This window comes from Acinonyx jubatus, chromosome D1 (assembly GCF_027475565.1).
Source record: "Acinonyx jubatus isolate Ajub_Pintada_27869175 chromosome D1, VMU_Ajub_asm_v1.0, whole genome shotgun sequence".
NCBI classification, from domain to species: Eukaryota; Metazoa; Chordata; class Mammalia; order Carnivora; family Felidae; genus Acinonyx; species Acinonyx jubatus.
This window is the reverse complement of record NC_069390.1, coordinates 90,174,489-90,196,714: the sequence shown is the minus strand read 5'-3', so window position 1 is coordinate 90,196,714 and position 22,226 is coordinate 90,174,489. Positions and strand designations below refer to the sequence as shown.

General features: G+C 53.6%; 1 protein-coding gene across 6 annotated transcripts in view; it reads right to left on the bottom strand.

The window, feature by feature from the left end:
• Window positions 1–22,226, bottom strand: part of KIRREL3 (kirre like nephrin family adhesion molecule 3) — a 550,840-nt gene that overhangs the window by 30,848 nt on the left and 497,766 nt on the right. For all 6 annotated transcript variants that reach the window (XM_027036894.2, XM_027036896.2, XM_027036895.2 and 3 more), the window contains 2 exons: window positions 11,420–11,577; window positions 1,610–1,760 (listed from right to left, as the gene is read on the bottom strand). In XM_027036894.2, coding sequence (XP_026892695.1) covers window positions 1,610–1,760; window positions 11,420–11,577 — 309 coding nt within the window. The remainder of the gene's footprint in view (window positions 1–1,609; window positions 1,761–11,419; window positions 11,578–22,226) is intronic.

The following is a 22,226-nucleotide window of genomic DNA, read 5'->3' as shown; positions in this document are numbered from 1 at the left end:
GAGCTGGGCCCACAGCTGCTGCTCAGAAGAAGCTGGTGGGTGTGGACAGCCAGGGCTGGGGCAGGACAGGCAGCCCCCTCAGGGCAGCCCCGTATTCACGGGATCCGGGATCCTCCGAGTGAGCGGCTCCCTCCCCTCAGCCTGGTCCTGGGTCTGGCAAGAGCCCCACTGTTCTTGGCCCTCATTAAATGAGGAACAGAATAGTTGGTGGTGATGAGGGAGTAGGAGTTACTAGCCAGTGAGGACAGAGAAGATGAAGCCTTCTCCAAGAACTCCGCTGTGTCTGAGTCTCTAGAGCAGGACTGAGGGTTACAACTGTTTCTTCTGCCCTGTGGGATCTAAGTGGCAGCTGCCAGGATTCTAGACAGAGTAAGGACTTCAGCTCACTGGGCCCCGCCCCTCTGGACTCCAGATCCCTGCCTGCGGAGCCAGGTGGAGCTCAGAATCCAGAAGGCTGAGATGAGCCAGGCTGTTGGGAAAGGTTTGTAAATGAATTTGATTTAAAATGAATGAAATAATAAGAAGGAAATGAATGCCAGCCTGTAGCGCTTAGCGTAGCACCAAAACAGCCCCCCCGGCACATGGTGGCCTCACACTCCCTGGCAGGGAGGGGGATTTAAGAGAAGAAAAGTCAACTTTTGAGTGCTGAGACCTCAGACCTAAACTAGTCCGGTACTGGGAGGAAGGCCGCAGGACCACCTTGTTGAACATTTTTGTTGTTGTTGTTGTTGTTGTTGTTGTTCTCTGGGGCTGACAGAAAATTTAGGGAGGTTTTAGGAGACTGTTAAGGAGTCTTTTTAGGTGACTTTTGGAATAGGATGCTGGGGGAGTTTTAACGCATCAATCCTGTTAACATTAATCGTGAGGACAGACGCTCGCTGAGGGCCCGCTGTGGGGAAGTGTAGAGGAGGGGTTACCACTGCGGGCTCTGGAAAGCGAGGCTGTCTGCGTTTGACAGTTATGTGGCCTTGGGCAAGCTGATCAACCTCTGGGTGCCTCGGTGTCCCCACGTAGGGACCACTGTCACACCTACCCAAATGGTTGTTGTAAAGATGAAATATTACGTGGAAAGTGTGGGCTGACTGAATGACCACTCTTCTTCTCTCCCTGACCGCCCCTTCCACGAGAGGGGCCCCTGGGTCCCTAGCTTCTGTAGGGTATGTGCTGCTCACCCACTCCGGGGCCCCGAACACCCTGTGGCCCCCAGTATCTCTGCTCTGGCTTCCTCTTCAAGAAGGGGCCCTCTGGTGAAAGCAGGCCCGGGGACTGACTCAGATATTTACTGATGTGGAAGTTCTACCTCATACAGGTTTGGACGTGTGGCTTGACCATGTCATTTGCCAAAGATCCTCATCTGATGTTGTTACTTCATGTGACAATAAGAAGGACAAGACCTTTGGGTGCCCATAAATACAAACCCGGCCAGTCCGGGGAGCTGTCTGACCCATTTCCTGTCTCCGGACACCCCCCAGAGAGGGGGCAAGAAGAAGCTGGCGTGTGGCTCTAGGGAGCTGGTTATCCAGGCCTGGCGTTTTCCCCCAATCCGTGCTCCGGGCAGGGACTGCCGGCTGGTTCCTGCCCCAGGCCTGGGGGCCACGTCAGTACTCACGCTGGATGTCGATGGTGACTGAAGTCTCCTTCCCTCCGGGGATGGCTTTGTTGGTGGCTCTGCACACGATACTCTGTCCATTCTCCACATCGCCGGGGGAGACAAAGAGCGTACTCACGATGCTCTCACGCTTGCCGTCTCGAAGCAGAGTCTGGGGCCGGGCGGGGGGGAGGGGGGAGGAAGGCAGGGAAAGAAGGCCACATGTCACTCAGCGGCGATGTCCTGGGCAGGAAGACATGCTCCAGCCTCACTGAAGGAGAAGGAGCCCTCAGGTCGGGACACCCAGGGGTGCAAGTCTCTGTGGAGAGCTGGGGGGTTACTCGAGCACTGGGCTGCAGAAGGAAACAGAAACTAGAAGGTCTTCTATCATGGGGGACAATCAGCCTGGACTTGTATACCCCAAAGCGTAAAAGAAACCAGGCTGGGCCCAAAGGAAATCAGGTTGCAGGTGTCCTCTGGTGTTGGGGGGAGCCTCTGGGTCTGCAGGCAGCACAGAGAATGTGCCCAGCGGCAGATTGGTGCATGGGGGCATGGGGGTAAGGGCAGGGCTGGAGCGGGGATGCAGGTATTGCTTTATCTATGTGAACCCTTCCAACGTTTCAAGTCATTTCACTTCCTGACCTCATTAGAGCCCCAACCCATCACAGGCAGGACAGATGCCATTATCTTCCACGTGACAGATGAGAAAACAGGTAAGCTCAGGAGAGCCCACACAGCTCCACCGAACTTACCCTTCAAGTTGGGGTTGAGAAAAGTAAGAGGGTCCAACAGGGGGCTGAAGAGCGTCCCCACCCCCCCAATCCATGTCTTCACGGAACCTCAGAATGGCAACTTATTTGGAATTAGGGTCTTCAGAGATAAGCTAAGTAATTGGGAACTTGTTAAGATCTTGAGATCATCCTGGATTTGGGGGAGAGGGTAAAGTCAATGACTAATGTCCTCAGACGAAGAGGAGAGGACACAGAAAGAAACAAGGAAGGTCACCTGAAGACGGGCAGAGCCCGGAACGATGTGGCCACAAGCCAAGGAACGCTGGGAGCCTCCGGGAGTGGAAGAGGCAAGGAAGGACTCTCCCTGGAGGGATCACAGCCTGCTGACACCTTGCTTTCAGATTTTTTGGCCTCCACAACCCAGAGACAATACATTTTGGTTGTCTTAAGCACCAGTTGTGGTGCTTCGTTAGGGCAGTCCTTGGGAACAAATGCAATGCCTGAAAGCCTTTCGGTCTCCTGCGTTCCATCCCTTTGTTTTCAGGGGCTCATGCTGCAGCTAGTTCCGCCATCATTGCTGCGCCCCCTTCCGGCTACCTCCCCATCAGTTTGGTGCCCCGCACCGCACCCCGAGCTCACGGTGATCCACTAAGGTAAGGTGCTGGGGAGCTGTGTCGGGCAGGGGAGCCACTTCCAAGGTGGGACTGGACTTGTTCGGTACTCAGAGACTTCCGATCCTGGGAAGCTCCTTAACCCCCTCCAGAGAAGGGTGCTGGATGCCATCTTATTTTGGCTTGCTTAGGGCCACGGGATAGACGAATAGACGTTACTTCTCAAAACCTCCCTTAAGATAACAGCGACACTGTTCTCACCGGACCCCACAAGGAAGGGAGCATTATCTCCACTTAGTAGAAAACTTAGTTCAAAGTGAGTCGGGGACTTGTTAGGCAGGGCTGGGATTTGCACTTGAGAATGGTGACCCCCAGAGCCCAGGACCCTCACACCACGGCTCCCTGAAAGCTAGATGGTGGTTAATATGATCTTCACTTGAAGGTGGGAACAATTCGAGGGATTAAGCACTTTACGTTCATTGAGCTACTCAGCAGTGTTGAAAAGGAGAAAGCAGGCCCAAAATGGAGTTACTTATGTTAAGGGCCCCACATCAGCAAGGACTTAACACCTAACCTAATGCAGTTTCAAACCCCAGCCCTGCCGGAATGTGACATTTCACCAGCCAACCTAGAAATTCTTGGTTAGCAGGAGGAGGTCATCCCTCTGTTACCGCCTAAGAGTGAACTTGCCTGAAATAATTCATTCTTTGATTATAATTTCCTTTTATTCTGCCCCTTCTCTGCCTTTAAAAACCTTCCATTTTGTAGACCTCCTTGGAACTTTCCAGTTCCTAGATGAGATGCCTCCCGATTTATGAATCATTTACTAAAGCCAATTAGATCTTTACATTTACTTAGTTGAATTTTTGTTGTTTAACAGCACATAGGCAGCTGGAACCTGCTCTCTGGGTCCTCAGTTCTGGGGGGTCCTTCTCAGCATGGGACAAAGCCTGTAGCCTCCAACACCAGGAGAACATGACATGAGCCTCTGTCTAGAACAGCATATCCAGCTTTAGACAAAGCCAGGTCCTGATGCCAGAGAGATCCACAGAGCAGGGCAGTGGTCCAGACTATTTCTCTTGCTTGTTCTAGAACTACCTGGGCCTGGGCAGGCTCCCGTGGCTTGAGGCCTCACCACACATTCTTTCCTGGGCCTCAGCCCTGGGCAGAGGGGTTCTGGAACTGGGCCAGGGCCGGGGGGAGCGATGTGTTCAGCCCCAGCAAGCCAAGGGGTGGGTGTGGGATAAGTCAGTGGGATAAGGGTCTGCAGATCAGTCTCAGGGCCAGGGCGCTAAACTGGAGGCCAGCCAAACAGGGGTGAGGGGAGAGCGGTTTAGCCCCAAGCCAAGTCAGAGCAGAGGGAGCTGTGGCCGCACCACAGTAACGGTTCCGGACTCTTCAGCAGACTTCATGTGTCTATAAATAGCAAAGCGATAATAAGAACAATTTCCTGGATGGAAATAAGACCTGGGGTAGGGTGGAGGGAGGAGGGGGGGGAAAGAGGTGGGTATTGTTCTTCCTCATCCCCTTTCCTTTCCTTTTACCCTTGTGCTAACAAGAACATTTACATTAAGTTTGACTCTGCCGGGAACCTCTCCAATTGATCTGCTCTCTGCCTGGTGGAAAGGAACAGAGCTGCCGGGTGCTGGCGGGAGGGGAGCGGGGAGGCCTGAGCTCCTAATTAGGCCCTCTGACTGCTTCCCTTCCTCCCAGTACCCAGGGTGCTCCTGTGCCTCAGAATGATGATTAATGACATATTTACTGTGTCCGGGCATGTGCTTTTCTGGGAACTAAAAATTCTGGTTCAAGTTGTTTGTTCCAGCTAATTAGAGAAAAGGGAGACGTGTTCATTAACCAAGGGGAGAGTGAGAGGAAGGCAGGGCCGGGAAGCCGGCGCCCCCTTGGGAGAGGCTCTGAGCATCTCACCCTGAGCTCCAGCTCCTTGGGATCCAGACCCTGGGCAGAGGAGCGCCAGTGTGCAGGCAGTGGAGTAGGGTGGTCCTGGGGAGGGCCAGGCTGGTGGGCCGACCTGCAGGTGTAAAGCCGAGCCCCGTCTGGCCCGGTGGCCTGTCTGCTCCGCAGGCAGTGCTTGGCCTCAGTCCCAATTCTCAACCTAGTTTTCCTTCCTTCCTCCTGTCTTCCTTATCTTCTCTCCTCTTCTTTCTCTTTTCTCTCTTCTTTTCCTACATTTCCCTCTCACAGATCTCCCGACTCTCCCCTTTTCTCACATGCAAATGAAGCCTTTGGATTTTGTGACCTTCAAGGTACAGGCCAGGTGGAACATTCTATCATTTGCTGGTTCTTGTCACAGCCTGCTTCCCCTCCCCTCCCGGCTCCTTCTCCCTGTCTTCCCTTCACTGAACTTGACTCTGGGGACACACGTTGGGCCCCAGCCTCCCAGCTCCTGCTCCAGAAACCTTCATTAAGATGCAGATCAGCTCAGGGAGTGTAAGTGGATGATTAATGGCAAGTCACTTTGTTTCTGGGGCCACCACCTCTAAGACCTGGGGCAGCCCTCCCTCCAGCTTGGTGGGCAGAAGTGTGCTGCTAACCCCCAACCTCAGAGTCACTCAGCCTGGCTCATGGGACCCTGGTGGCAGTTCCCGAGGCTCTACCGGGACCCAGCCCACCCATGTATGTAGATATGGAGCAGAGGCAGGTGCACAGGAGTGTCAGAGCAGAAGCCTTCATGGGTGGGCTTCCACTCCTCTGTGTCCATTGGCCTCCATCCACTAGGGACTTCCAAGGAACTTTTGAGACTGTCCCAGTGGTTGTGTGAGGCGCCGCTTACCCTGCCTGCCCTTTGCAGCTTCCTGTGTACCCAGCCCCATTGTGCCATCCCTGAGGGCAGGCACTTGGCATTCAGCTGGCAGTGACCTGGAGGTGGGGCTGAGGGGACAGAGCGCTTCCTGTGTGCGGTCGTCCAGCAGTGGCCGCTCTGCTCTTTCCAAAGCCCCCAGGGCCTCAGCTGGGCAGTGGAGAGCCGGGCTGCACCCCAAGAGATGGGAGGCCTGGTGATGTCTGGGTGGGAACCACAGGTGGGGAGCGGTGGATGTGCGAGATTTGGAGGGAATGCAGGGGGTGGGTGCCCCATCCCTGGTGCTAAATCTGGGAAGCTCATTGATATGCAAACAGACTGGAAAGCCCTTGAGTGAGGCCTGATTGCCTGGCAACAAGGCCTCCTCTCTTCTCCCTTCCTCACTCACCTCCCCCACCTGCCATGTCCTTTTTTTTTTTTTTTTTTTTAAATCTACTCTCTGCTTTCCCCTTTTTATAGTTGCCTGGGGGATCCATTATGGCCTGTGGTCACATGGCTTGAATGAGGGCTGTAAGGAAAGGTGGAGAACCACAGTGCCATTTGCCCCAGACCCTGCATCCTCAGGGACCCCAGTCTTGTGCCCTGGTTGAAAATGGATGCCCTTCACAAAGGAGGCCCAGATGACAGGCAACTGCCACCCTGGGTAGAGACTCTAGGCCCTTAAGATAAACAGAGGGGGTGGAGGGCAGAGCCGGGGTGACTAGTGGGGAGAGAAGGCACAGTGGAGGGGGCTCATGGAGGGAGTTGGGTCCCAGTGAGGGCCTTAAGGAGTGTTCTTCCAGGGTCCCTCTTAGCAGGGGCCCTAAGGAGGCTCCTGGTCCTGATGGTGGGTGGGTGGCCCCTGGGCAGGCAGCAGCCGGAAGCTGGAGGGAGCAGAGAGGTAGGGCTGGAGAATAAGGGGCTTCAAGGTAGATACATACATGACTCGAGGGTCCTAAGACCAAACAACCTTCCTTCCGGCTCCCCCTCCCCCATCAGGGTCAAGGCTGTGTCCTGCCACCTGGCAGTTGTTGGGGAGGTAACAGATGGAGCAAGAAGCTGGCTCTCCGGGAAGATTTGTCTCTGGGCTCAGCCCGGCTCGTCTTCCCCCCTTTTCCCTAACCTGTCGTGCCTCCCCTGGTTTGTGAATCTGCTGGCTTTCCAGATGAATGCCATGTGGCCTCCATTCTGGTGCCAGGCCCAGAGAAGGCAGTCTGAGGCTGGACGTCCAGTCGGAGAGGACTTGGAGTGAAGCCTTGCCACCAGCTCCCATGCTGCCCCAGCCAGACACCTGCCAGAGTCCCAGGCATGCACCCAAGCGACCGGGCCAGGAGGGCTCTGGTGACAGCATGTTTAGGGAGAGGCACCACAGCCTATGCTGGGGGGTGGGCGGTGGGCCAGAGGGTGCTTCTTTTTCCTGACTGACCTCCCAGGTCAAGGGGCCTGGCCATCCTCAGTAGTGCCGCCCTCCATCCTACCAGCTCATCCTTCCCCTGCTTCCCTGCTGGACAGCAGAAAGAAGGTTCCATGAAACCAGGACTGCTGTGTGACCTCTGAGGAGGGAGAAGTGGGGTGAGTGAGGCAGAGCTCTGAGGGGAGGGACTAACACGACCGACGCTCTGACTCTATGCCAGGTGCCTTCAATGCATAATTCCTTTTCCGTGTTTCAGCCATCCTCACGGGCGTCCATGGTTAATGTCATCCTGTTTTCCAGCTGGGGAAACTGAGGCAGAGAGATTAAATCACCATAATATGTGACGGAGCCCGACCATGAGGTGGGCATTCTCATCTAGGAAAGCAGACAGCAGGGCGAACCCCAGGGCCTGGTTGGATCAAGGGAGGGGCCCAGGCAGGGTTCTCATTCAAGCCTCACAGGTATCCCTTGAGGCAGGTGCCGTTCTGGGTCCCACTGTATAGATGGGGATGCCGAGGCATGGCAAGGTTAGGCAGCCGGAAGGTGGTGGAGGCTGGATTCAAAGTGAGGCTGCCCAGCTCCCGGGCCCAGGGGCTGACCCACCACTATGTGACACATACCAAGGGCTTGAGAACTCAGGGCTGTCAGGGCTGTCCCCGGGGGATCTTTTCTGTGGACTCTGGACACAGCTTGGCTGTGTGTGCACTTGTGTGCTCTCTCAATCTCTCTCTCTGACCCTGTCTGTTTCAGCTGCTCATGGCCCTGGCCCCTCATGCATAGCTTGTCTGGGGCTGCTCTGCCTTCCGGACGTCGGCAGTGCCTGTGTTAATGGTCCTTGCAATCCCGGAAGAAGCGGGGAGGCAGAGGGGTGGGGCCTGATAGCCCATAGAGCTGGTTCCATGTAAACACTGCTGGATCATCCCCCCCTCCGTGAGCTCCAAGTTGTAGGTTTATACCTTGTCAGAGACGGCAGGCACCTGTTATGGATGGGTCTGTCCCCCTGCCCAGAATTCATATGGAGAAGCCCTGACCCCCAATGTGACTACATGAGGCTATGGGGACTTTAAGGAGGTCATGGAGGTTAAATGAGGTCATAAGGGTGGGGCCCTGATCCAAGAGGACTGGTGTCCTTATAAGGAGAGGAAGAGACACCAGAGATCTGCCTCTCTCTGCACACACAGAGGAAAGGCCATGTGAAGACACAGAGAGAACATGCTGTCTTTCAGGAAGAGAGAAGTCACCAGAGCTGGCACCTTGATCTTGGACTTCCAGCCTCCAGACCTGTGAGAAACAAATGCCTATTGTTTAAGCCACTGGTCTGTGGTATTTTGCTATGCGGCCCGAGCCTACTAACACAGAGAGTCTGATCCAACCCCTTTGTTTTATGGGAGAGGAAACTGATGCCCAAGGAATGACTCTCCTGAGGTTCACAGAGCAGGGTCTGGAATGCTGGCCCCTCACTGCCTGGTGCTGTCACACGGGCCATAGGCCTGCGGGAGTGTGAACAGGGTTGGGTGGGACAGAGGGTGAGCGAGGCTCCCTGCTCTGGTCAGCTGTAGCATGGTTCCAGACTCTCAGCGGGGCCAAATCCACATCATGAGGGCAACATGCTGGGGGCAAGGGCGGCCCCCGGACAGGTTCAGCACGGTGACTCTGACCTTTCTCTTTACCATGGGGGCGTGTCCTCTGCAGGAAGTAAACCTTGGCAGGGGTCAGGCTGGCCCAACTTCAGAGAGGGAATGGACAGATGCCCAGATAGGAAGGAACACCCCTTACCTGCCTTTTCATCCTTATGTGGGTGATGTACTCCCTGTGCTGTATTTTTGTATTTCATAACACAACAGAGGGGCTCCAGCCCAGGACATGGGTGAGGGATTTATTTCTCGATGGGCAGCTTCCCCCTGGGTGGACTTATGCCCGAGGGAAGGCATTCGTCCTGGGTTCTGGCACCAGGCTCCGCGTGACACCTTGATGGGGTGGTCAGCTTTGGATAGGAAGGACACACCCTCAGAGAAGCATCAGTCCTGCCTCATACCCTCCACTGATGGTGAAAGCCTTGCTTCTATTTTCTTTTTAAAAGAAAATTTTTTTAATGTTTATTTATGTTTGAGAGAGAGAGACGGAGCTTGAGCGGGGCAGGGGCAGAGAGAGAGGGAGACACAGAATCCGAGGCAGGCTCCAGGCTCCAGGCTCCAGGCTCCGAGCTGTCAGCACAGAGCCCCATGTGGGGCTCGAACTCACAAACCTCGAGATCATGACCTGAGCCGAAGTCAGATGCTTAACTGACTGGGCCACCCAGGCACCTCCTTGCTTATCTTTTCAAGACCCAGGGAGAGGAGCTGGTGGTTGGGTGGGAGTGGGGAACAGGTCGTATGCATCTCCCCACTTTCTGAGGCCAGGGAGAGCCACAGGGAGAGGAGAGACCTCTAGTTTCAGAGCCAGGGTGTGTTGGCTGGCCCTGGGGCCTGACACAACCTCTCAGCAGCCGCCCATCTGTCTGAAGCGGTATTGAGAGGAACACAGGAAGGAGTGAAGCCCCGGGCACCATGAGACTGTCCTTCCAGCCACTCACCAACTGAGAAGGGCAGTCACTTCTCTTGCCAGGCCTCGGTTTTCTACCTGCGGATCAAGGGAACTGGACCAGCCCTCCTCTACAGTCCTGTTCATCTTTAAAGGCTCTGTGGTATATAAATGCAGTCTAGGACGCTATTTACAATTTTCCTTGACTGGAGTTTGGTGGAAGCTGCTTTAACATGTCCCTGGGATTTTATTTTATTTATTTATTTATTAAAAAAAAATTTTTTTTTTCAACGTTTATTTATTTTTGGGACAGAGAGAGACAGAGCATGAACGGGGGAGGGGCAGAGAGAGAGGGAGACACAGAATCGGAAACAAGCTCCAGGCTCTGAGCCATCAGCCCAGAGCCTGACGCGGGGCTCGAACTCCCGGACCGCGAGATCGTGACCTGGCTGAAGTCGGACGCTTGACCGACTGCGCCACCCAGGCGCCCCCCTGGGATTTTATTTTTATTCAGGTAGGGGTGAGGCCGGCAGCTCAGGAGATGACTGCCATGAAGAAGGTAGTTTGTTCCTCACAGTTTCGCTTGCGGCTCCACGGAGGGCGGAAGGGTTGGTCAGGAGACAGAGGGAACGAGGGGAAAATACGGTGCAAGTCTTTATTGTAGTTTTGTGGGAAAGAATGGACAAGGCAGCGTGGGCAGCCGAAAGAGTTTAGGAATGGGTGGTCTGAACAATTTCCACAGGCTCTAGGCCCTAGGAGTGATCTTTAGTTACCCAGGATCCAGCCCTGAGGATTTAGGGTAGGAGGATTCGCACCTGGGACTGCCAGCCTGATAAAGGACGAGGTGTGGGTACGGATGCGGGATTGTTAGGTTGGCCCAGCAAAGGCCTGTTCTCAGCACCTTGGTTTGCTGTCTCCAGGAATTAGCTAACCCTGGGAGTGAAAGTCCCTCCTCATCTGCAAGGCTTTGAGATGTCAAAGCATCAACAAATATAGAAAATAAAAAACCTAACTAATACAGGGGTGAGTTCAGGGCATTTCCAATTCATGGCACTTCATGTGAATGACAGAAAGGCACCCCTGCAGGTAGGTAGAGCAGGGTGCAGGGCAAGGTAAGGGAGTATGGGCTGGATTCCAGCCTTCCCTGGCCCCTGAGTCAGGTGCATCTGGGGCCGGGGAGAACTTAACAGCCTTACCCAGTAGCCCTGGAAAGGTGGCCAGATTTAGCAAATAAAAATACAGGACACTCTGAATTGCATTAAATCTGAATTGCAGACACACAATGAATAATTGTTTTAGATTAGTATGGTGCATAATGATGCCCCATGTGATATTTGGGACATACTTATACTGAAATTCAAATGTAACTGGGTGTCCTGTATTTTATCTGGCAACCCTAGGCCCTGGCCACTTCTGCCCCTGAGTCTCCTCCTCCGACCATTCTCTATTCGTAGGGTCTTGGCCGAGCCCAGTAATTACCCCAGGAAAGAAGAGAAGGCAGAGTTACACAGTCGGGGAAACAGAAAAGGTCAGATAAATAGAAACACAGCACGAGAGGGAAAAAGTGACACAGAGCGCGAGAGAAAAAGAAAGACACAGAGAGGTAGCAAAGAATGAGAGACAAAAAGCACACACAGAGGGAGCAGGAGCGATAGAGATGGGGAGTGGTGGCTCTCCCCACGCAGCCCCGCCCCATGCCCATGAGGCCCCGCCCCATCCCCACGAAGCCCCGCCCTTCCTCCTGCCCCCAGGCCTCACCTTGGAGTAGGTGGCCCCATTGATGACCTCTCCCTTCCGCAACCAGATGATGGAGGCCGCAGGCTTGGCGTTGTCTGCGTGGCAGGTGAGGTTGAGTGGGTCCCCCGCCCTCAGGCTGATCACAGGGCCCCCCAGGATGACCGGGTCATCGGGCGGCACTGCGGGGAGAGGAGCAGAGAGGTCAGGCTGAGGGCACCCTTGGCCTCCGGCAGGGCTGGCAGGCTCTGGGCTGGGCGGATTTTATGGAGCCGCCGACAAACAATAATTATACTTTAATAAAATGTATAATCCCCTTGTATTCTAACTATAATAGCAACAACAGCAGTAATCTCTGACATATGCACTGCATGTTTATTTGCAGACAATGTTCATGCCATCATCTCATCCGAAGCTCACGACGCGCCTGTGAGGGGACAGGGCAGGCATCATTAGCCTCGTTTCACAGATCGGGAAGCAAAGAGCCGCTGCCTAGATACTATCTGTACTTTCTTTCTTTTTAACTTCTCTCTCTCTCTCTCTCTCTCTCTCTCTTAAACAAAGCACTGGCACATCTGTTGTCTGATTTAATCCTTACAACAATCTTGCAAAGTAAACATTATTATTATCCCAATTACACGGATCCGGAAATCGAGGCCCAGCAGGATTAAATGACTTGCTCAAGGTCGCTCGGGGAATGAGCAGCATCAGCACCAGAGCCAGGGATGCCACCCGGGTCCTCTGACACCTGCAGCTCCCAGCCAGCCCTTTTCCTTGCAGGGGGGCAGGTGACAGGTGAGGGGACTCCTAGGAAGGCTGAGTCAGTGTTTCAGACGGCTGTGGGACCCCTGGCATCTCCTGAGTGCCGGATTCTTCCAGAGTGGCTCCAACTGCCTCATCCCAGAGTCGGGGATCTCTGCTGCCCACTTCTCCCGCTGCAGTTCATCACAGGGTGGCCGGAGACTTGTGGCTCTCCAGATGGGAGTGCCACAGGGGAAGGACATCCACGGCAGGGGCTGAGGCTCCCACCCTGCCCTGCTCAGGGCCCAGTGCCTGGTGGCATAAACTCCATAAACATTTGCCCAAGTCCCTTGGAGTCACCCCTGTGATCCCCACGGTGACCATGGGATGTAGGATGGGCAGTTATGATGATAGATGACCATCACTTGGAGAGGAGGCCCAGAGAAGTTAAGTGACTGGCCTCAGGTTACAGAGCCTCTTCTTATGTTCGTGCTTATGGACACAAGGGAGGGTCTCAGGCCTCTGCAGCTTCCTGACTCTCCTCCCTGGACAAACCACAGAAGGGGAAGGTCTCCCTGGAGACTACTTGATGAATCTCTGGTCTTCCTCCCCCAGGGAATGGCTGGGTGGGTCAGTGCCGGAGGCCTGGGGAGGGCTGAGCCACATGTTTGCTCGGTGAACGAATGAAGAGGAGACTGGGTGATGAGATGGGGTCCCAGCACAAAAGACCTTCTTTGCCCAGTTGCCAGGGAACGTCTATCCTTCCACCCAGGTCCTGTGTAAGTTTCTGCACTACAGGCTCAGAGAAGACAGACGCAGCAGAGCCAGAGAGCAGGGCTGGGCCAGTTCTGACCTAGCAGGCTGTGCTGTCCAGCCTCTGCCCCTCAGGGCACGTTCCCACAACCTGCCTGGCTTCCCTCCCCTGCCCGGGGCCTCCCCCCATCTGCCACTCTCCTGGTGCATCCAGGCTCCTCAGGAAAACTCCAGGTAAACACCCAAAGCTGCACACCTTCCACTAGTGGCCCTGCCCTGTTCCTTCCTGGCCTCGGAGGAGGCGCGGTTCATTACTATAGCGCAGTGTGTGCCAACCCCCAAGTTTCCATTTTCTGAGGAAAAACAAACCATCAGGGCTTACAAGACGCTATCATCAGCCCCAGAACTCCACCCGAGATCCTGGCCCAGGGAGGAAGTTGGCCTCATCCAACCCGGCCTGGCCTCCCCAGGGGGCTCAGGGCTTAGGCAGATGTTGGCTGTGGGCTGGATGATAAGGACAACCCCCCACCCCCTGCCCACCCCAAACTCCTTCATCAGTGCCAGAGGCCTCCTTGGTGCTGGTGTGGCCAGAGAGCAAAAGAGAGGCTGATGTGGGCTTTTCACAAATGGGGGGTGGGTGTGACAGTTGCCGATGAGGGGAATTTTGTCTCTATGCAACGGGGCTGGGCGGGAGGGCTGGGCTGGGGCTTTCTTCTGTGGTGGAAGCTTTCTCTCCATTAGGTGCCCAGGATGGAGTGCCCTGGCTGAGCTTGGGGAGAGCCAGGGGAGATGGAAAGAACCATTGGCATCTCTGGGAATAGAAGAAACACCTGGCCATCCTTGTCTCCGTGGGTTCCCCAGTGAAGAGCCAACTGGTGTGGTCTTGTGGAGAGTGCCCTAAATCAGAGGGTAAATTGGGGAAGCTTGTCCCTCCTGGTGGCTTTATTTCACCAGATACAACATATGAAAGGACAACAGGAGATCTGGAAAGTTCTCTGTGGCGCTGACATTTCTTGGGTCCGAGGCAGTGGTTCTCAACCTTGGTTGCATATCATAATCTTCCGGGGGCGGTTTTAAAAAATCCTGTTGGCAGTCCCAATCTCTGGAGGTGGACCCTAAGCACCAGGAGGTTTTACAACTCCCCGGATGATTCTGGTGTGTGACCAAGTTTGAGAACCCACGGTCTCTGGGCCTTTGCTCAGGTGCACAGCACACCGTGATCACAGCATGGAGCCTGAGGAGGGCTTTCTCGAAACCAAATGCAGTGAGGGGCCAGGCTTCCTTCTTGCTGCCTACTGCTGTGTTCTGAAATATTGGATTAGAGGGCGTGCAGAGGAGGAGAGGGGGGAGGAGGACTCTGTTTTGTGAGTACCCAGGCGTGCGCACACACACGCACACTCACACACACGCACACACACACACCCCCAGCCGCAGAATGGGTCCTGATTATATCTTCCCAAATAAGTGGTTATCATGCGGTTATTCATGTAGCTATGCATTATTGATTGGCCTTCGCCTCGCTGCACACCAGATGGGGTAGGAGGGGGTGCGGATGGGGCTGGGGTGTGGGGGTGGGAGTGGGTGAGGAGGGAGGATGTTTGGGGGCCACGAGGCTGAATAGAAATCAACAGTCGTTCTTGGCAGCTGTTGCTTCGATGGAAGGGGGCGACTCATTACGTCTCCATTCAGGCCCGGGTCCTGGAGCTGGGACTGGGGCCCAGGCAGAGGGGTGGGGGGGGGGGGGAAGGCGCCAGCCGCCCAAGCCTGGAGATGCATTATTCATACCTCGCCCTCACAGGATTGGTTATTATCCTGAACCACTATAGAGTTTGGTCTCCTAATTTTTAATCACAGGGAAGGTGGAAGCGTTAGCCTTTTGTGATTAATCCAGAGATAAAAATAGTTGACTGTTTTGGTGTTATGCTGGTTGTCAGTCAAGAAGAAACGCGTTAACTGTTGGGTGACTGAGGCCCGAGGAAGGCCCGAGTGCACCCCAAGCAGAGCCGGTCTCCAGAGCTGGATGTTGGCCCGAGGAGGGGCACAACCCTGCCTCAGGGGCTGGCTCCTGGGCGCTGCTTGTGGAAGGAACGGATCATGCCAATTCCAGCCTTACCACTGAAGGGCTGCTTGGCCCATGCACTTTGCTCTCCTAGAGTCCAGGGTTGGGGCAGGCGGCTTGGGGGGGGGGTGGTCTCCCCTCTTGCTCTGCCCTGCAAACTGTGCCACACATGTGGGTGGGCAACATGGGGCACCCGCGTCTCTCGCTGCGCGGAGGGGGCCCTTGAGGACTTTTCTCGGAGCTCTGCTGCAAAGGGCAAGGGGGCTTGTGTGGCAAGGTGTTGCAAGGAGACACGGCTGAGTTCCGCGATGACAGAGGAGGAAACTGAGGTCAGAGAGCACAAGTGCTGCCCAAAGTTATCGGTGAATGAGTGCAAAGAAGCATGGACTTGGGCTTGGGAAGTGCCTCTTGGCTCCACCGGCGAGGTGAAGCTTTGATCCGTTTTATATACCTGAGGCTCTTTATACCGTCTTAGGGAACAAGAGATTCTGTGCCTAAAAGCCACAGCTAAAAGCTGAGGAAACACCAGCCAGCCCCACAACTAACTCTAAGAAGGGATCCTGCGATCAGAAGGCCTTGAGCTTCTGGACTAGAGCATAGGCTCCGGGTGACCATCTGGCTGTTCTTCCCACAGGCCACCAGCTGGACAGAGGGCAAAGTGGAGCTGGGGTCAGAGGGTTTCTGCCCTGTTCTGAAAGTGCTCACTGCCCCTGCCCAGTGACTATACAGCATGAAGCTCATTTGACTCATTGGTCTTGGTTTGCTCAGTTGGCCAACCTTACCAGAACTGGCTAGGAAGATGCCCTTGGTGCCAGGCCAAGGGCAGCACCGTGGGCGTTTCCTCCCAAATCCAGTTGGTCACCTAAGTAGGCCCCTGACCACGCTTCTGGGATTCCTCGGAGGCTCCGTCAGCCCAGATGGGGCCTGTCAGCCGACAGAGGCCAGCAGCAGGGACACAGAGGGTTATTCTGCCCAGTGGTTGCTGGAGAAGGAAGAGTGGGAGGTCAGCCAGGCCACCTTCCTGCCCCCAACGGCATGGCAGAGCACCTCGCAGACGCTAAGCTAAGGAGGGCAGCTCTGGGTCTCGTTCAACTCACACACAGTGCATTCTCCACAAGTGTTCTATTAAAAACATGAATCCGGTTGTGTCCCTGCTCAGTTTCAAACCTGCCAGTGGCTCATACTTTACCTAGAACATAGTGTGAACTCCTCTCTGTTGCCTACAAGCACCTGCACCTTCAGCCCTGGGCTGCATCTGCGACTGACTTCCACCACCCCCTCACCCACTCTACCCTGCCCACGGCCTTCCTGTTTGCCGAACAAGCCAAGCTCACCCCTGGCCCAGGCCTTGCCCTTGCTCTTCTCTGGAATCTCTTTTCTGTATCCTTGTCTTGCTGGCTTCTTCCTGTCAGTGAGGACACAGCTTAAATGTCATCTCCTCAGGGGGGCCTGGCCACCCTGTACAATAGCCCCTCCATTATTCTCTGTTAGATCCCCCCCACTTTATTTTCCTTATCGCCAGGTTCATTTATTATCTGTTTTCCCATATTACAAAGGAGGCTTCCTGACACCAAAGAAAGACCTTATCTGTCCTGGTCATTGCAGTAATTCTGTGTCTGGATCAGTGCCTGGCATATAGTAGGAGCTCAAGAATTTGTTGAGTTAATAAACTGAAGATTGCTGGGTGGGAGGTCTGTCATGGGCATTGACTTTTGGGGTCAGCACTTTTTACACTCTGTGTGTGTGTGTGGTGGGGTAGAGTTGGGGATGGTGGATGAGTGAGTGTTGGGGGGGGTGGGTAGCAAAAAGGGGGAGCCTGCTAGCCCTCCCTGGGACAGCAGTGCAGAAACTCTATGCTGCGACGCTGCGGGACTAGCTGCTTCCTGTCATTTCTGGAGAGGGCAGCGTGGGCTGGAATGGCTTGGGGGTGGGAGCGGGGGTGGTTCTCAGCCTGTTTCATGGTAGCACCATGCCTTCTGGTGGAGGAGGGACACCAGCCCAATTTGGATCATAGGCTGGGGGGAAGGCTGTGGGCTAAGCATGGTGACAGATTAGAGACACTTGGCCGAGAGCAGGATGAGGTTTGCTGCTGACACTGCTCGTCTTTGTTTTTAGGCATTGGTGTTCAGCCCCAAGGGACCTGGGTGGGGTACGGCGTGGGCTTAGTTCATGCTGGGAGTGCCAGAGCTGACCCCACGGAGGGAGAATCCCCGGGCCCATCTCTTGTCTCTAGCTTCAGGCCTGTAGGCCAACCAGCGTTCAGCATTATTCCCTTCTACCTTCTGCCCTTTATCCTTCCCTTTCGTTCATTCAGCCTCTTCCATGTCACAATCTGAGTATAAGATGGTTGAGTAACACCAGACACAGCCTGCCCCCTTGACGCTGATGGGGAGACCTTTGTTACTCAAAGCGTGTGCCCAGGATGGTCCCGTAGCCGCTGCTTCACCTGGGAGTTTGTTAAGAAATGCAGATGTTTGGGCTGTACCAGGAGCTCTGGAATCACAACCAGCATTGAAAAAAGACCCCAGGGGTGCCTGGGCGGCTCAGTCGGTGAAGCGTCCGACTTCAGCTCAGGTCATGATCTCACGGCCCGTGGGTTCGAGCCCCATGTCGGGCTCTGTGCTGACGGCTCGGAGCCTGGAGCCTGCTTAGGATTCTGTGTCTCCTCTCCCTCTGTGCCCCTCCCCTGCTCATGCTCTGTCTGTCTCTGTCTCTCAAAATGAGTAAACATTAAAAAAAAATAAAAAAAAAGAAACCACCCCTGATAGTTTGTATGTACTTCAGTGTTTGAGGAGCACTGCCCTGGAGGGCCCCTAGAATAATTACGAACTGATGAGAGTGCTTTGAAGCAAGAGCTCATTGGACAATGAGAGCACATAGGGGGCCGTTCTCCCTTTGTTAGTGCCCTACTCCCTCCAAGACTTCCTGGCACCTAAGTCAGAGAGAGGGTATACGCTGCTTGCTGGATCCTGGGTTTGAAGTCCCAGCCCAGCGTGAGCATGTTTCAAAACAATTTCCTCTGCCCAGGGCATCTCTTGAACTTGGAATGCTAGAGTTCTCATTCCCTGTCTTCTCCTGGGTCACTGTGACCCAGCCTTCAAGGCGTAGCTAAGGGCTTTCCCAGTCCCTGAGGTCTTTCTGGAATCTTTGGCCAGGGCTGGCCCAAATGACTTTTGTCTGTGATCCCAAAGGATCCTGGGCATTCTTCTATCTCGGTAGCTAACCTGGTCTATGGACGTGATCTGCAGGTGTTAGTCTCTCCCCTAGACTGCAACCTCGTTCATCCTGGATCCCCTCCACCTGGCATAGCGTCCGCCTCTCGGGATACCCCATATATGTTTGCTGAGCCGGACCTGGCTTGAGTCCATTACTTTACGAGCTGTATGATTGTGGGCAAGTTACATAATCTGACAACCCTCACCCTCTTATCGGAAAGTGGGGTAATAAAGATACCTGCAGGATTATTATGAGGATTACTTTTATGATAGGGAGACTTCCGAGACAGCTGTGTAAAGGCTTATGCAAATACTGGTTATTATGTCCAATATTTTAAGAATAATATCTAGTTTGGGTGCTATGTGAAAGACACTGTGCCAAGGGCCCTCTTGTTTTATCCTCATTATCCTTGCAAATAGGTACTAACTGGGATCTCCATAGTGTCGAGGAGGATACACGCTCAGAGAGGGCAAATCACCTGGCGAAGATAACACAGCAGATCAGCGGTATGGTTGGAATTTAGATCCAGGTTTGTTTGACCCTGTAATATTTTCTGCTAGAGTCAGAGCCACCCACAGACCTGCCCGTAAAGCTGTGGAAGCCCTTCCCAGGCCTTCCCACCAACCCTCCTGCCCTCATCACGATCACTCATGATGGCATATCCCCACTCGGATGCCCGACAGGCTCTGCCTATGCCTGTGAGCTCCCCTCTACAACCCGACTTCGGAGGGCTCTAGGAAGCATAGGCCTGGCTTGCAGCTGGTGCTTGAGAGATGTTGACTAAGGGAGTGGATGAGTGATTTTTGCTGTTCGGATCCGCCCACTGCTCGCTTTTGTCATTCTGCCCTGTTGTCAGGTTCTGGGCCATGGGTAACCCCAGCCTCCGGTTTCCTCCCTCCCGTGGATGCGCCACCTAATGGCCAAAGTACAGAACTACAGACCGTCAAGACAGGACAGGGAATGTGCCTGTGTTTGCAGAACTGCTTCTCAGGGCGGGTTCAACATTCACTCGGAAAATTTGGATTGAGCACCCACTATGTGCCAGGCCTGGTTTGAAGCTCTGGGGATGCAGAGCTCCTGCCCTAGCGGGGTTTACATTCTACTGGGAGAGACAGACAGCAAACGAATAAACACACAGTGCAATGTTGAGTTGATATAATACAATGCTATTAAGTACTAAGAAGAAAATAAGATCAGGTAGGGAATAACTAGATTCTGAGTTGGCTCCAGGATTCTCTCCTGGTCTTCTCCTGTCCTTCCTGGATGTGACTTTCTGTCTTCTTCCCACCCTTAACTGTTGGTCTTGCCCACGGTTTGCCCTTGCCTGGCCTGTGTCATTCTACACACGGTCTATGGAGAAGCACATTGCTTTCCTGCAGACTCGGCCAACATCTGTGTGCAGATAAATCCCAAACACGCATGTTCCCCGTTTTGGGGAATGGCACCATCATTGAATTAGCAAAGCCACAAATCTGAGAATCTTTCTGGATTGTACTCTCCTTCATCCTGTATGGCTAACCATCCTGGATAATTCTTTGAAATACCTTTCAAATTTGTTTTTCCCTGTCCATTCTGGACAGTCTTCCTGGCTAGGCCCTCAGCATTTCTTGCTTAGATTATAATACCTAACCCCCTCTCCCCCAGCTGCACACTGTCCCAGAGTGATCTTTACAAATGTCTGGTTATCCATCCATTCCCTTACCATTTGCCGAATATCTAGCATTCCTTTGTTTAAAATCATTCAAAGTCCCCCCCCCCCCCCCCCGCCATCTGGATAAAGTCTGAACTTTTAGGCTCCTTCCAACCTCTCCAGCCTCATTTTCACCCCTTTTAAACTCAAATTCCTTTTTTGGATGAGAATGATCTGCAATTCTTGGAATAAGTCACTCTTCCCCAATTGTCCCTCTCCCTTTGTTGGGCTAACTTGAAGGTCAAGCAGTGTGGGTTCAAATCCTGGGTCTTTTATTTATTAAAAATTTTTTAATGTTTATTTATTTTTGAGAGACAGAGAGAGACAAAGAATGAGCAGGGGAGGGACAGAGAGAGAGAGGGAGACACAGAATCTGAAGCAGGCTCTGGGCTCTGAGCTGTCAGCACAGAGCCCGGCGCAGAGCTCAAACTCACAACTGTGAGATTATGACCTGAGCTGAAGTTGGACGCTCAACCGACTGAGCCACCCAGGTGCCCCCTGAGTCCTTTACTTATTAGCTTGTGGTCATGGGCAAGTTGCTTAGCCTCTCTGTGCCTCAGTGTCCTTTTCTGTAGAGTTGGGAATATGACAAAACCAGGATTGCTGTGTAGTTGCCAGGATCAAGTGACCTCCAGTGTAGGAGAGCCCTTTGCCAGTGGTCCGACCTTGTACAGATGTGGCAATGTAATTGGTTCTCCAAGCAGAAGGCGCTCATTCCCTTAAAAGATGATGGGCGAGGTGCCTGGGGCTTAGAAGTCTGATGCTCTGTCTCTTTGGGGAAGTAGAGGTCACTCTCCTTTTCTGCTGCCCTGTCCTCAGCAGGCATTGGGTGAAGACCCGGATGCCCACCCCCACGAGGTAACCCCATACTGCTCTGCCTGGCTTGGCTTCTCCTTCCTAAAGCACCCCCACATTCTGTGCCCATGAAGGTGAAGCCATTACTGCTAGTTGGCTACAAAGGTGTGTATGAGCCCAGCTGACTCCATGTGGAGGAGAGATGGGCCATCTCAGTTGAGCTCAGCCACATTGCAGACTCACTAAATCCTGGAGTTGGGAGGGGGGTTGTTACACAGCAGAAGCTGACTGATATACTTAGTAGTAACATACCATCCGGTTTGCTCCTGCAAGACTGTCCGAATCTCTGCGCTCCTGTAGTAATCTCAGAACTGGGCCCTCATCACTGACTCTCTCCACTCCGCTCCTTTTCACCTCCGTTTATAGCCAGGTAACTCTTCTGGAAGCCCAGTCTCTACTACTCACAAGGTCCACTGGCTCCCCAACGCTCCAGGATCAAAACCAATTCCTCAGCATGGAACATATTCAAGGTTCTCTACAGTTAGGCCTTGTCTCTCCAGCTCTTTCTCTCATGCTTTAGCTGGACTCATTGTTTACCCCTCTGCAGGGACAGCCTGCCCTTTTAGAATGACATGCTTTTGTTTGTGAAGTTGTCTCTTCCGGAAATGTCCTTACTCTGAGTCTCAACTGGCTGGAATCCCAGCCTCTCTCCAGTCAGCTCAAAGCCTACCTTTGCCTTGTTAACTCTTGGTCATTCTTTAAGTCTCAGGTTATTGTCACATCCTCTAAGAAGTCCCCTCTTGATCTTAGTCCCTGCCTCTCACTGTCCTAAGGCCAGATGCCACCTCCGTGAACCAGGGCTGTCGGCTGCCCCGATAGCTGTGAGGTTCTTGAGGCCCAGTCCTTGCCGGGTTCTTTTTCCCCACCCCAGTGTTGAGTATCCAGCCCACAGTGAGAGCTTAGTCAATATTTGTTGACTGGTGCCTTGCCTGCCCCAGGGGTGTTGAAGCAAACTTTTCCTTCTTCCCTAACCCGGTGCTTGTAACTTTTACACTGGCGCTCACCACAACCTGCAATTATTTGTGGACCAGTTTCAGGTTCCCTACTGCTCCAGGGTAGGAGTCTTGATGCCTTTTGCATTTCCCCCACCACCTAGCACATTACCTTGGACACCGTCATAAGAAAACAATAAAAATAATGAGTAATCGTTACGTGGATTGATCTAGTTACCATACTTGCAGAACTTACAGGACTTCGAGAACTGTTCTCGTACTTTGAAGGTAATCATTCAATCCTTGCAACAGCCCCGTATAAGGCAGATACAGTCATGCATATTTGAGAAATGTGGAAACCGAGGCACTAGCTCATCTCGGAGGTCCCCTGACTCCAGTGACCTGCAAAGGTTCAGGATGTTGGGAGGCCCACCTCTCCCTTGGAGCTCCGGATGTGCAGGGGCTAAGACGGCAGGCAGAGCGCCTGGCTCCCAGCTCGTGGCTGCATGACTGGGGGCGAACACTGAATTCTCTGTGCAAGATAATCTCTATGTCATAGATACGATAGTATCTGTTTCATTGGGC